Genomic DNA, 15,406 nt, shown 5'->3' with positions numbered 1-15,406 from the left:
GTATAGTAGTTGATCTCATCATTTAAGCCTGTAATATAGGGAATATATAAAAGCTAAATGATGTGAATTTATCTTGCATTTTCAAGTGAGGCCTTCAATTTACCCAGTGTTTCCACATGCGTGCATGATGACATTCCTTGGCTTCAGGTGCAGTACAAAGGTAAATGTTGTTCTTTTTAATGGCATTAGATTTTATTTGCATTATGTTGCATTCATTATAAAAGTTCTTTCTTTTCTTTATATTTTTAAATGTTATGATGCAAGTATTTTGAAGCAATATCTCACTTTGAGTTTAGAAGTTCCGGGGAAAGGTAGAAGGAAATAAAGACATTAATCTTGGCTAGTTAATAATTCACTGTAAGCCTAAGTGTTCATGTATTCCAAGGATACCATTGAGTAGATATCCTTTGAAATCCCGGTGGTCAAGCTTTGTGAGCTGCCTTGAATCCTGTATGTGTCATTAGAACTGATAGAAGGAAGTTACTGTGTAGCCTGATCCTGAATCAGAAAATGCAGTTACAGGATGGTTTACCTGCACCAATGCTTTGATTCCTATCTTTCTGCTGCAATATACTACATATATGCTGAATACATATGAAAGATTCTGTCAACCCTGTGGCAAGAAAGCTTTGGTGACTGCACATAGGTAAGAACTCTTGTTGGCTGATTGACAATACCATTGCTGTTAACAATCCTGTATAGTCACTGACTATAACAGAGTAATGGGGGCGGGAGTCAGGATGAATTGCATTCTTGTACCATTTTAGACTCCTAGTTCTGCATCAGAATCTGGTAGCAGGCACCCCTGCACCTTTACGGATACCCATTGACAATGATGTGACTCTGCATGGCTGAAGGGGTCTACACTAATGGATCCTGATGAGGGACTGGAGATTTAATCACTGACTCTTTGAACTTTTTCATCAGTCAGTGTGCACTGAAAACTGGGTAAAATTGCTGGACCTTTCTGCAAATGAGATGTTTGTCTGAATTGAGTTTGTTACTGTTTCTGCTAATCAAGGAAAAATGTGTTTGCTATAATTGCCTCACTGGGTATGTCTGCACTGAAATTAGAAACCTGTGGCTGGCTTGTGCCAGCTGACCCGGGCCCAGGGAGCTCGGGCTAAGGGGTTGTTTAACTGTGGGATAGACATTCCGGCTCAGGGTGGAGCCCAGGCTCTAGAACCGTGAGAGATGGGAGAGTCCCAGAGCTCAACCTGCAGCCCAAGCCTGAATGTTTACACTGCAATTAAGCAGCCTCTCAGCTCGAGCCCCATAATCCCGAGTGAGTTTGCATGTGCCAGCCATGGGTGTTTAATTGCAGTGTAGACCTACATTGAGGGCTCTAACAGAGATTACCAGACTTTGAATCATGATAGTCACAAAACATTTTGTTGTTCTACTGTACTTAGCAACAGTCAGCCCATGTATCTGTCTGTTTTGATCTTACCTTTTTTTTTCTGTGCACCAGACAGTCTTAGCATGGGAAAAGATAAGGCTATTTAAAAAAGAAAAAAGGCAACGCTGAGTTCTGGAAGCATCAGACATTCAGAATGAATAGAAATCCATTCTTTCTGTTAATTGTTGTCGAGATAGCTGCACATGCACAATCTTAATTTTTTCATACTATAGAAAAAAACCCCAGAAAAGCTACAGAACAGTATTTGCCCTGTAGATAAACATCAGGCATATTTTGAGCATATCTACGATGTGCTGATAATGAAGCACTAACAGCTTTATTTTGTTGTTCTTTGGGTCTAGATTGCAATATAACAATCTGCTCTAGATTATGTATAATCCTTGAAGGTCAGGGAGGGAATTGTGACTCTTGATTCCAAGTCCCTCTCTGGTCCACCCCTTGTTGCAGGGAGAAAACAATTTGCTGCTGTCTATCCCAGTTTTGGACTACTTTCCTCTTCAATCTGGCTGAGCTCTGCTGGCCAACATATTGAGGGGGAGGAGGTTAGTTTATGCTCTACCTGTTCCCTGCTTCTACCACCCACTCTGTCCCAACCTGTGCAGGAGGGGAATAGCAGGCCTTTAGTGCCTTCCCTCCCCCACTCCCTGTGACCTAGGATGTCTGTAGCCCATACAATAGAGTCGGGGGCATAGGACAAGATAATCTTGCTCTTTATTAGTAGCATAGAAGAATGTTAAAAATTGTAATGTAATTGTAATACAAATAGTAAACTGCAGAGGTTAAAGAAAAATATCCAATCCTGTTGTGAATAAACCTGCAATGCAGTAGTTCTCAGTCTGTGGATACTGTCTTTGTTGGAGACTATTGCTCTGAAATGTAGTGTCTGATGTGCATGGCGGGAGCTTATGTGGTGCTCCAGAGATTTCATTGCTGGTACTCCATGTGGACTTAAGTATGGGTCTGTGCTGATTGGATTGTAGGACTGTTTAAAACTAACTTATTGATCATTTTGTTAGTACCAGCTTTTCTGTACTCATAATTTTATAGAATTGACAGAAAGCTGATCTTAAGCACACTACATGTTATACATCACAAAAACTCTACCTGTCATTTCTTCTCTGCTAATGGATCAACATAAATACATGGTTATCTGTATAAACTTTCTTTCAAGAACAAATGTTTAACATTTCCTGTAAATTTTTACATTTTCATATTTCGTTATTTTTTTGTACAATGCAGGTTTTGTTCCATTAGTAAAAAAGGCACTGTTATCTACAAGTTGTACAGACAGTTTTGAGCTCAAAGGGATTCCGTCTTAGATTATGATAGCTTTTATCATTGGTAAATAGGCACTGATAAGAGGTGGTGGTGGAAATGGTCAGGAACATATAAGAGAAATGTTTTGTCTAATTTAGTCAATTAATATTGCCACTATTAATCAAAGAGCATTCGAATACCTGACTACATCAAACAAATAAATTTATTTGATGGAAAAAGCTATATTCACCATCTGGCAGGTATCATTTGACTGGTTCTGTTGTAAAGTAAGGGGGGAAAAGATTTTCTAATATCCTCTCGGAATGGAAATTGCCAAATGTTTGAAGTGTTCTTTCAGATATTTCCCCCAGTCCGAGCTTTATTTTAAACAATAAATAGTAGTTCTTGTGAAGGTAATTTACTCATTGTTAATTAGAAGAGGCTAATGCGTTGTTATGAAGGACGAATAATTTATACAACTAAGAAAATTGCTTGATATGGAGCAGTGATTCCAAAACTTTATATACAAACAGCAGTGCTTGTGCATGTGCCAAGTAGGGCATGCACAAAAGTGCACATGCTTTTTTGAAAAGTGTTGTCCCATTTTGCAGTAGAGACATAACTTAGGTTGACAGTAAAGACTGGGCATGGTCCATTTCATAATTCATGGCAGAAATATCAGCCTATCTTTTGCCAAAAGTGAACAAAAATAAAAGGTATTTGTGTCAGCCCCCCCCCCCCACCTTTTAACACTAGCTTGGTAATTCTGAAAAGATCTTCAAAAAAGAACTAGATAAATTCAGGGAGGATAGGTCCATCAATGACTATTAGCCAGGATGGGCAGGGGTGTCTCTAGCCTCTGTTTGCCAGAAGCTGGGAATGGATGATAGGGGATGGATCACTTGATGATTGTCTGTTCTGTTCATTCCCTCTGGGGCACCTGGCATTGACCACTGTTGGAAGACAGGATGCTCAGCTAGATGGACCTTTACTCTGACCCAGTATGGCTGTTCTTATGAATGTGCTCCTATGACCAACACGTGGATTATCCCCTTCCTGCTTGAATGGACCACCCATTCTTGTCAGCATTTCCACTCTTGCCTCAGAATCCAAAAGGGGTGTTCTGCAGGTCAAGGGATCTGTAAGTAGGCATAGGGGATGGAGTAGGCTCGTGGGAGGAACCTGGGTGGTATATAATATTCTTAATCTCTCCTTGTGAAGTAAAGATATTACAGACTTTGGTACTTCCTTCCTAGTGGGAATCCCTCTTCAATGCGGTGGGGGGACCTGGTAGCAGTCACTGGCTAGGGAAAGCCTGGTGTCAGAACTCCAATGGAGCACTGCTATCAGAGATGAGGGGTTGGGATGGGTAGCATGGAGGAACTCTTTGGGACACAACCAGTGGGAGCCACAGAACATCCCTGAAGGTGGTTCTGGCCTGTTGGATGTCCCCTGGGGTCTTCAAGGATCTGTGGGATTTGTGGGCTGGTCTTCTGGCATGTTTTGCTGGAGGACAAGTCTCTGTCCCTTCCTCCTATTCTAAAGGTGAAATCTTGAAATCTTGAAAAATTCTTGACCTTTAACTCCTGCTCAAGGATATTCCCAACACAAGGATGATTGAACCCAAAATGTTTTACCTAGACCAACTGGTGAGTTAAAGATAGCCCTATATCAGTCAAAAACAATCCAAGCCAAAGGAAATAATGATAAATGTATGAAAAGTCAAACACATTTGATCAGGAAGTAATGCCAGAAAGTTCCCATTGACTTTGTTCATCCTTATTCATTAACAAAGATGAGTCACAGCTAAGCATTGACTTGAACTTGGTTCAGCTTTCCCCTCTAACTAACCTCCACATAGACTTTCCACTGCTAATGTCCCTCTGATGGCACAGAATTTACAGTGAGTCAAGTCCAACGTGTGTGTTTTGCAAAAGATTTTCTGTCCCTAATCCATTTTTCTTCCCTACTCATTTCATACCTAGGTAGGGTTGCTAACTTTCTAATTGCTGAAAAAAGAACACCCTGGCCCCTTCCCCTGCCTCTTTCTCCAAGGCCCCACCACTGCCCCACCTCTTCCCCTGAGGCCCAGCTTAGGAACATCAGAGCATGGGCTTGCAACTCTGACCATCTTAGCTAACAGCCATTGATGGACCTATCCTCCATGAATTTATCTATTCCTTTTTTTGAACCCAGTTCTACCTTTGGCCTTTACAACATCCCATGACAACAAGCTGTTCATTGAAGAAGTACTTCCTTTTGTTTGTTTTAACCTTTTACCTGTTAATTTTATTGGGTGACCCATGGTTCTTGGGTTATGTGAAGGGGTGAATAATGCTTTTTTTCTCTGCATCATTCATGATTTTATCTGCCTCTATCATATCCCCCCCCTTAGTCATCTCTTTTCTAAGCTGAACAGTTCCAGTCTCTCCTCATATGGATGCTGTTCCATACCCCTAATAATTTTTGTTGCCCTTCTCTATATGTTTTCCAGTTCTAATACAGTATATCGTTTTTGCGATGGGGTGACCCAGAACTGCATGTGGGATTCAAGGTGTCGGTGTACCATGGATTTATATAGTGGCATTTTGATATTTTCTGCCTTATCTATCCTTTTCCTAATGATTGCTAACATTCTTTTAGCTTTCTTTTTTGACTGATGCTGCACATTTGAGCTGATCTTTTTCAGAGAACTATTCATGAAGACTCCCAAGATCTCTTTGTGTAACAGCTAATTTAGAACCTATCATTTTTTATGTATTATTTTTATGCATTCTGATCTGCAGTAGGGAGATACATTTTAACTACTAATCACAATAATATCTGTACTTCTCTAGTACCTAACATCTGAAGGTCTCAAATAATTTGATATACGTTAATGAGGTAGGTATGTATCATCAGTCCCTTTTATAGATGTTAAGACTGAGGCATAGGGAGAATAAGTGTCTTGCTTTTTGGAATTGTGGCAGATCTAGCAATAGACTTCAGACCTCTTGATTTTGTGTATTAAGGATATGACCAAATTTTCAAAGGGAAGGGAATAGTATTAGATGAAGATATGCTGTCATCTTTAGTTTCCAATGTAGTTTCCTTTTCAGTCACTTTGTTGTTTTATAAAATGGTGGTGTTGTGGTAATTAGCACTAGTTCCACTACATTTTCAAGATATCTTATGCAATTTGTGGGTGTTATGCTTTGTGCTTCTGGTTCATTTCCACTTTATAACAGGAAGCAGATAGAAAAAATTATTTTTCTTGCTAGATTCCCCACAGTTCATGTAAATAGATCTATCATACAAACACACTTGTTTGATAATATGAAAATACTCATCTAATGGAGCTGGTTCATGGGGAAAGGATCTAAAGTGTCCCTTCATTTTGTAAAGGAGGGTACTGACTGAAATTGTGTCATGCAGTGGGAAAAAGAGAAAAAACACAGTGGTTCAAATAAGCAGAGCACTTACAAGAACTACTTGTAGCATAAAAAGGAAAGAGGCAGCAAGATCTCATCTCATCGGACAGGAACAGAATCTGACCTTTAATAAAGACATTCATACTACATTGCTTGTGGCATTTAAATATTCTGTTGACAATGAAATCAAGGGTAGTTTAGAGCCCTTAGAGCGGTCATAGTTTCTGAAGTATTTGAGTAAATAATCTCATTCTGCATATATGATAAAATAGACTTTTGCTGCTGTAGCAAAGGCAGAGACATTCTGAACCACAGGTTTCGTTCCTTCCTCTGTACTTTCTGTCCTGTTTTTTTTTCTTCTCATTTGCAACAGCCCTTAACAAAAAACACCACCGAAGTGAACAGAGCTTGTTTTGGGATGGCATCTTCAGATGTATTTCTACAAGGATCCAGTAGACAATCTTTATGAGCACTGCTATATTTTTAGTAGTACTCTCACTTGCCTATTAAATACAGAACTGAAGAATAGTAATTACTGCACAAGTACCAAGGTCCCAAAGTAGCACTGCTCACTTCAGTGAAGAACTGCTGCAAAAACACATTTAAAAAATAACCTATGGTGGCAAGAGTAGGGGAAGGGAAGAGTCTGCAATTCAAAGGGCTTTTTCTAAGGGAGCATGATACATTTATATGTATACAGGACTCTTTCCCCACCTTTTCTTTGCATTTTCACTATTATGGAACTTGTCCATGTGCGTCTAGGGGTCAGACTGAGTACTTTAAATCATGGAAAGACTTGTATGATCAAGGCAAAGGACATCCATGGAATAGGGCCTGATTGGGGAGTTAGGAATGGGTTCCCTTTTGCCTGAGTTTACTTGAGCATGAAGGTTGGGATCAGAGTGAGCTAGACACACCAGTGCAAGAAAGAGACACTCTGAGGATGGATGGGAAGTGAGACTTGAGGTAAGCAGGAAAAGGTGGGGAGAGGGAGAGGGAAAGGGAGAGCTCTGTGGTAAGAAAAACCTTGGGTTGAGACCCTAAGAGAAAAGGGAGAGAAAAGAAACACCAATAAAAGAAGGAGAGATGGAGAAAGCCCTATGGAGGGTGTGTGGAAATCTAAGATCTTTGTGCTAAAGACTTTTAGGGAAATCTCCCATGATTGCTCCCACACTGGTCCAACTCCACAGGTGATAGCCCTAGAAGCAGCCTGGTACATAAAAGCTGCTGGTATTTTTGCCACTGTTCCTGCCTCTGTAGGATTTTGCAGTTCCAGTGTTACTTCAGTGAGGTTGAATCCTAGTTACTGTCATAATCTTCATTTCCATACTGTAATTGTGCAGTGATGGGCAATGGAAGGCTCTATGTATGCTCTACCAATCTTAGTGGATATTTCTAAATCTTCAAAAATGTGGCCCAAATACAGTAGTGCTGGAACATTTTTAATAGTGGAGGTCCTGAAAGCCAGCCTCCTTACCCCTGTCTGCCCCCCCACCCCAACTGGGGCCAGGAGCAGGACTGTGTCTCTGGGAAGGGGGGACCTGGACTGTAAGGGGGCTGAGGCTGGAGCAACAGGTGGGGGCGGGGCCAGGAGCAGAGCCTGGGCACAGGGCCGGCAGCCAGGACCATGCATGTGGGACCAGAGTGGAGACCTGCATAAAACCTGGGGGTGCTGCAGCACCCCCACAATCCCTAGTTCCCATGCTATGCCAAAATAGTAAAGTTAGTCAAAATTGAAAAAAAAATTTGAAAAATGGCCTTTTACAGGAAATGGAAATTTTCATGAGAAATTCTAGTTTTTTCCAAAATTTTCCATTTTATTTTTGACAAAACCTGACAATGGAGTTTTATTTTTCATTTTCTATTTCCTTTCCCTACCACCTCTTTTTTTTTTTGGGGTGGGGTGGGAGGTGGGTTGCAAAATTAATAGAAGGGCGGGGGGAAGAGGAAGAAGCCTGCCCTCCTGAAAATTTTCTAAATGAAATTTTTCAATAATTCTTTTTATGATAAATTTCAGATAAAATATTCCCTTTTTAAACCTTTGGAATAAAAATTTCCTTTTTTAATGTCACAAAAGCTGTTGTTGTTTTTTAACCAGCTTTACAAATAGTTTTAAATATCCTATTTTATTCCTGCCTCAAGGACACTCACTCTAATATTATTTACTATCTCTTACCTCTGTTGTTCAGCTATCTCACAGTTCCTTTCCCTTAGCTTTTATAAGTTTGTATACTTTACTATAGGTGGAGCCATGCCGTTTAGCCACAATTCCATAGCAGAGAGATTGGGTGAAATGCTGGGCCCATTGTAAACAATGGCAAAACTCCAATTGACTTCAATGGGGCCAGGATTTCACTCAGGCTCCCAAATCATGCACTTCCTGCCAAAAAATGGTTTATAAGGCCATTTTGTGGGAGCTCAGTTTGTATGTAGCAGTCCAGATTGACCGCTCCGCCCTCTCTCCTGTGCTGTCAATTTTAATTATGCTAGCTAAACAGAGTGAGGCAAGTGACAGTGAAATTTGTTAGGCTAGTGAAGAGGCTTCAAGATTTCTTAAGTACTAAAACAACGCTGATGAATCCATGATGTAGGTAGGACACTTAACTTTCTCCTTAACATGGCGAAACTTTTAGATCAGCAAAGACAACCAAATTTCTAATTAATATCCTGGATCGCCTTGTTTTTTTTAAGGCACTAAAATATGGTTTATATAAACAAATGTATCTTCAGCACTGGGTAGCAGGGCTCAAGGATAAATCCAGATTGTTCAAAGCAGCTACCATTATTTCCTACTATCCTAACTGGATATTGAGGATTAGAGAAAGTTGTACAAAATGTGATTATACCATATCTCACTCTTCTTTATTCAAAGAAAAACTAAAGTGGAGACTGAATTGTTTACTGCTTGAATTATGTTTAGAAAAACTGCATTACATTAAGCAAGGATTAATCTATTTTAACTATAGAATGAGTCCATTCAGTTACAGTATATACTGACTGAATTGGGATATGGAAATATATTTCCTTTTTTATCACAATTCATTTAATCGGAGTTTGTGCTAAGTTGAGAACACTGTAATAGTAAGCTTGATGTATACAAAGGATGTTTTAAACATGTGTTTGCAAAAACACTTTGCATAAAATGTGCTACAATGCAAATAGCTTTTTAAAAACAAAACAAGGCTGTTTTATTTGCCTGTTAAGTTAGCTTTAGCAGTTCTTAGAAATGTCATTTATTAAATGTCACGCTAATTACTTGTAATATCAATCCTGAAAAGCAAACCTTTGTAAATGCATTTTCTGAGGCTTTGTTCTTCTCTGTTTGTAGTCTGTCTGGTACATTTCTACTAAGTAAACAAAATGAGGATTTCACTTGGACACTAAAGTAGTAGCTAAAAATTTAAGTCTGGTTGGTCTGTTTGAGGATGTTTCATAAATTCTTTAATTAAAAGAAATGCAGAATCTATTCCAATTCCAAACTAAGTGGCAATATTTTAGAATAGCCTTAAAGTGGATACACTCATTCAACTGTCAGTATCGCTCAACCTTGCTCTGCAGGGACCATCTCTGGGAGTGGGGATATATTCCACATACCCACTGAGTATGTGGGCGTGCTGCTGAGGCTGACAACAAAGGTACAATTAGTACTGATTGAGTGGCTGTATCTGTAATATGAACCATTTCACATTAAGTTGGCCATTAGGCACTGGAAACATATCACTAACAATAACGGCAATCTTAGAAACAGTACCTGAGCTGCTGTTCTTAAAAGGGGGAGGCTAAATAAGGGGGTCAGCTTGTGCCTTTATTTCTACCAGTGCCTTATGTATGTGGGCAGCTAAAACAGGCAGGGAAGATCGAGATGTGTCCTACTGAAAAATTAGGTACCTAAATCAGTTAGGCATTGTAACGATGAATGCTGCAACACCTAAACATACCTTTAAAAATCTGGGCCTCACTGATCTGCTCAAGGTCATACAGGAGATCTGTGGCAGAACCAGAATTTAACCCAAATCTCCTGAGCATGGGCCCAGTGCTTGAGACACAAGAGTCCTGTTCTTCCTTGAGATGAAACACATTTTTTAAAAAAGAAGAAAGTCACATCATATTAACATAGTGTGTTAAGATATCTTTTAAAACCAGTACATAATAGCAACTAGGATTTCTTATGACACCCTAAATGCTCTTGCACCTTATCTTAACTGAGAACTCTCAATGACATCATAGCCTTGTAAATTAGAGCAACTTACGTATTCTTCGCTGCACAGCATCTGAGTTTGGCACTGTTTGTAATAATATAACAGCCCCCTGTCCTATGGGACATATTTGATTATTGCTGAATCCCTTGGTCACCTGACAAATACAGGAATGTTGGTGTAAAACTTATTTAAGTGTTGGTGGCTTTTTTTTTTAATTATAAACCTTAAAATATGGACAGTGTAATCACATAGGCAGGTTCTCCTAATAAGCCTGATTCTTATTTACACTGGAGCCTATTTACACCATTTCTGGCAGTGTAAAAGGCTTAAAGTGGGCATAATTACATTCATGCTCACGCTAAGGCCCCTTTACATGGCCAGAATGGTGCAAAGGGGATTCAGTGGAAATAACAATCTGATCCAGTGTTTTTACCTGTTTAGTTAGCTTCTGCAATTTTAAATTGATATAACAGATGAAATCTAACAGTTCAGATCAACCCTCCAACAGTTAATTATTCAAACAATTAGGATTTAAATTGACTACTAGGATCCTCCTCTTTTTTTAATTACCCTGCTAATCAAAGTATGAAGTGCTAATTCTATCTTTCAGCTATTAATTGTTTGTAAGTACCTGAAGATTAAAACTGAATGTCCAATTAAAAAAAGGCATTAAACAGTTGAGAGTTTATAAAAAGATAACACAAGTTTTGAATTAAATGGTCATTAGGGATGAGAGTGCTGCTGAGAATCATGATTATAAATATTACTTTTCCCCATCTTTTTATAGCTTCCACAGGATCTCAGCATCAACCTTGCTAGCTCTTAATTTCTTCTTTGTTTGGTTTTTAAGTAGAAGTCAATGGAGCAACTCCTGACTGGCCTCACTGAAAGGTTGTTTATGGTAAAGGGCAAGATAAAGATATCTTCCTACCAAGGTGGAGAATGGGAAATAAAAGGGCCAGCTGTTTGTTTGTAAGAAGTGGCACAAAAGGTGGGAAGGGAGGGATAGGGAGGAATTCACAAAGGGGACTTAGGCATTGCTACATTAGTGTGGCAGTGCCTAACTTTTAAGTGTCCTGCTGCTAAGTGCAATTCACAGCCTTGAGTTAGGTGACCAGGCTCCCCATAAATCCATGGGGAGCGTTAGGCACAGAAGAATGGCATTCACGGAAGCCAGCATGCTGAGAGGTGTATCATGATCAGTAGCACTGGAGTCGGAGGACCCATATTCCCTGGAGTGACCTGTTATTGATGGGACCCCCGGATAACAGGGAACACTGGAGAATTAGGCTGGAAGCAACTCAGCTACATGGACACAGCTGTCCAAAGGACATAAAATTCCACTTGTTCAACTTAACTTGCATTCAGCTTCACTCATTGTGAATGAAACATGGTGACAGCATCTGAGCTGTGAGTTCTCTGAAGTGCAGCAGCTGGCAGCATGAGTCATGATAATCACTGTGAAGCCCCTGAAGCCCTGAATTTTGCAGATCTAAACTTAACCCGGTGATGGACCCAGTGGAAGGAGATGTTTGAACTGTATGCAGACCTGGCCAGGCAGGAGGGATCAATGTCAGGAAAGTAAAACTATTATTTTATCTATTTGGGGGACAAAGCAGAGAGGGCTGCTGTTCACTATTGCCTCAATCCTTATAGTAGCCATTGGAGCCGCGGGGAGGTATTGCTCCTCTAATCAGAATGCAACTGTGGAGCGACACAGATTATTCACAAGAGACCTTTCTGAAAGGGAAGGGATAACCTTTATGTTACTGCCTTACACACACTGGCTGCTACATGCAATTTTGGGGACCTTGCAGAGTCCCGGATTCAGGACAGGATAGTCTCCAGCACTTGGGATCACCACCTTGGGACCGGTTGCTCTAGGAAGTTGATCTTACATTATACAGATGCTTGGTATGCTGTGGAAGCCTCAAGAGAGGATGAAAGCCCTAGGAGGCACAATACCCCACAAAGTACATGCAGTGAGAAGGAGAGCAGGTGGCCAGGGTTCCATACCCACAGTGAGATGCATTTTTTGTGGGAGACAGCATGATTGGATAAAAGAGAACAGGCCCAACTAGGACATCATTGCAAGAATGTGGCGAGGTGAACCATTTAACAGTGTGTGCAAGAGCAGAGAAAGGTCCCAGGACAATTTGGTCAGACTTGTACAAGTGGAGGATAGCACATCAAATAACTGCAATGACATTGTGGCTTTCTCTTAGAGTCTGAGAGCATATCAAGTTCAAGCTGTTGGGACAGGCAAGCAACAAGGGGCAATGCCAACCTCCATGCATACAACAATTTTAATAGGGAAATGTGCTGTGTGATTTCAGCTGGAGAGTGGGGCCTTCTGCAGTGTGATTCCTCAGGTTGAATTTGACGTGAACACAGATTGAGCAGGCGCACTCTAATTATGTACAATGAGAGAATAATGCAGGCCATAGGAAACTGACCTCATAACAACTTTCCTGAAAAACAACATATGGGACCAACTGAAGTTTTGTGCTGGTGGATAGTAAGCACCACAGACCTCTCTTAGGGAATACAGCAATACAAATCCTGGATCTGATCAGGGTTCAGCATTAGAATTTTATAGCTACAGTGCAAAAAGCAAAAGGGGAAGTCTCCTGGACAACAGAGGCAATTTTAGAGCATATGGGGATGTTTTCAAAGATGAGGGGTGCCTCAAAGGAAAACAGAAACTGGAAGTAGGCTCCACAAAGGAACCTGTGTTCTTACTATGTCGGAAATTACAGTGGCACTATGTAATCCAGTATGCAAGGAGCTGGAAAGCAGGGGTTTCATAGCACCTGTAGAAACCAGCACAGCCTGAGTAAGCGGCATGATGGTGGTAAAGAAGCCATCAGGCCAATTACACATTTGCATAGATCTAAACCCATTGAATTGTGCATTGAACCATTTCCAGTATCCAATGCCCAGAATTGATGATATCTTGCCAGAACTTTCCAAAGCCAGACTTGTCATGATCTATGATGTGAGGAACGGGTTTTAGCACACAAGCCTGGATCAAGAGTCCAGCATGCTGACAAACTTTGCAACACCATTTATTCACTACAGATGGCTGAGCATGCCAATGAGCATTAGTCCAATACCAGAGGTGTTCCAGAGAAGACTCTCCCAAGCTCTGGAAGGAGTGCTGGGATTCAGAAAATTGTAGATGATATGCTTGTTACAGGTGAAAGGAGCAATGATACAGAAGCTCAATGGGACCATGAAAGAAAACAAGCTTTTCTACAGCAATGCAGGGACAGGAACATTGAACTCAATACAGAAAAAATGCAATTCAAACAGCATGAAGTGACATACATTGGACATTGGTTCACAGCAGAGAGACAGAAAGCAGATCCAAACAAGTTCAAGGCAGTCAGAAACTTGCCAGCTCCAATGGATGTGAAAGGGGCACATTGCTTCATAAGAATGATACATTTTCTGTCTTCACTTGGCTGCATTGGCGAAACCTATAGTCAGCTCAGAAGGCAGGATCTTGAGTGTGACTAGACAGGTCCCCAACTTCAAGTATTTGACAGGCTTAAACAAACAATAACAGATGCCCTCATCCTGAAGTACTACCAGCCAGGAGAGCCACTGACACTCCAGCATGATTAATTTGAGAAAGAATTGGTTTAGCTCTTTTGCAGGAGCAGCTGGTCACTTATGCCAGCAGAGCCATGTCAGAAACTGAACAGGGTTACACCCCAATAGAGAGAGAGCTTCTGGTTGTGGTTTTTGGAGTAGAGTGATTCCATCACTGCACTATTACTGGGTGACCATCGATGTAATCAGACCACAAACCCCAAACTATGTAACCAGTCTGTGATAAACATGAGACCCCAAATTGGCTAAATGCTAGCATTCTCCACTGGAGGGGACAGGGGATGAGGGTTTGGATGTCAATTATTTGTTTTAATGTTTATATTAAAATGTTTATCAAATAGGAAGGATGAATCCTGATAAATGGAACTGGAATCAGAAGGCCAGTGTTCCCTGGAAGGACTATTATTGATGGGACACCAGGGTAATGGGGAACACTGGTGAGTTAGGCTGGAAGCTTCTTAGCCACATGAACAGAGCAGTCGAATGGGCTTAATACATTTCCACTTGTTCAACTTAACCTGCATTCAGCATCTCTTTTGTGAATGAAACAAGTTGGGAATCACCTAAACTAGGAAGTAGGAAATGCTAAGGAGAGGGTCGTGGCTTATGCCCCACGTCTCAGAAGGACTTGGGCATCTAAGTCTGGCTCAGAAAGAGATGCCTGTCTTCACTTGCGATTCACAGCTGTGAAACCTCTCCTGGAATTGTGTGCCTAAGCCAGGTCAATCCTTGTTCAAGAAAAACTGAGGTGGTGGTAATGGTGCCCCCTCCCTAACCCCTACATAGTTTTTAGCCCAGTAGTTTTGGGAGTCACCTAGGTAGATTTGTGATGGACTTATGATCTAGAGTAAATGTATAGTAGTTTTCACTGAATTAAGCTTTAAGTTAACAGGGGCATCATTTCAGAAAAATTTTGTTGTGGGCAAAGTTGTGTCAGCATCCCCGCTTACACCTTCCCGCTAAGGCTGCAGTTGCTCAGGGAGGTTTAGCAGGCTGGTCTAATCCCAGAGAGGGCAGAAAGGTGGTGTCCCAGTCCTGTCCTGGGAATAGGGATGGGCACTGTGCTGGGGCAGTGGGCTGAGTCTCACCAAAGGCCAGCCTCGAGCTGGGATTGGGGCCTACCTTGTTTCATGCTCAGCTCTGGCCCAGGCTTCATCTGCTACTTCCTGTCCAGCAAACGGGGGGAAGGGAAGATGCAGAAATGTGGTGATTAGGAGCCCCGGCCTGGCCTGCCCCAGAACTGCCCCCACGGGCCTGGAGGAGACACCACAATGCCAGCTGCCTAAGAGCGATTAAAATTTGGGAATACAAACCAAGGTCTGCAAGGACCACTGCCACCCCTGCCCCATAGCAAATGATGCCCCGGTTATGTAATCAAAACTCTGCTACTTTCAAAACTGTGGAGGCTCATAACATCTTAAAAAAAAAAAAAAGGCAGGTAAAACTGACAGGTAAAGGTTTGTTCAGAGCCAACATAGAGTAGTGGAAAAAATCATATTATA

The 15,406-nt window shown here is 41.1% G+C and overlaps 1 protein-coding gene across 1 annotated transcript in view; it reads left to right on the top strand.

Annotated features, from left to right (window-relative positions):
- The window catches only part of IQCM (IQ motif containing M), a gene marked incomplete at both ends in the record, with an annotated part of 194,353 nt that overhangs the window by 75,047 nt on the left and 103,900 nt on the right, over positions 1–15,406 (top strand). Inside the window, one exon of the mRNA XM_084625738.1 lies at positions 87–160. Coding sequence (XP_084481864.1) covers positions 87–160 — 74 coding nt within the window. The remainder of the gene's footprint in view (positions 1–86; positions 161–15,406) is intronic.

The sequence above is a fragment of the Lepidochelys olivacea genome, assembly GCF_965140295.1.
Source record: "Lepidochelys olivacea isolate rLepOli2 genome assembly, chromosome: 4".
NCBI lineage: Eukaryota > Metazoa > Chordata > Testudines > Cheloniidae > Lepidochelys > Lepidochelys olivacea.
Note: the sequence above shows the minus strand (reverse complement) of the source record. Positions and strands in the feature narration are given on the sequence as shown.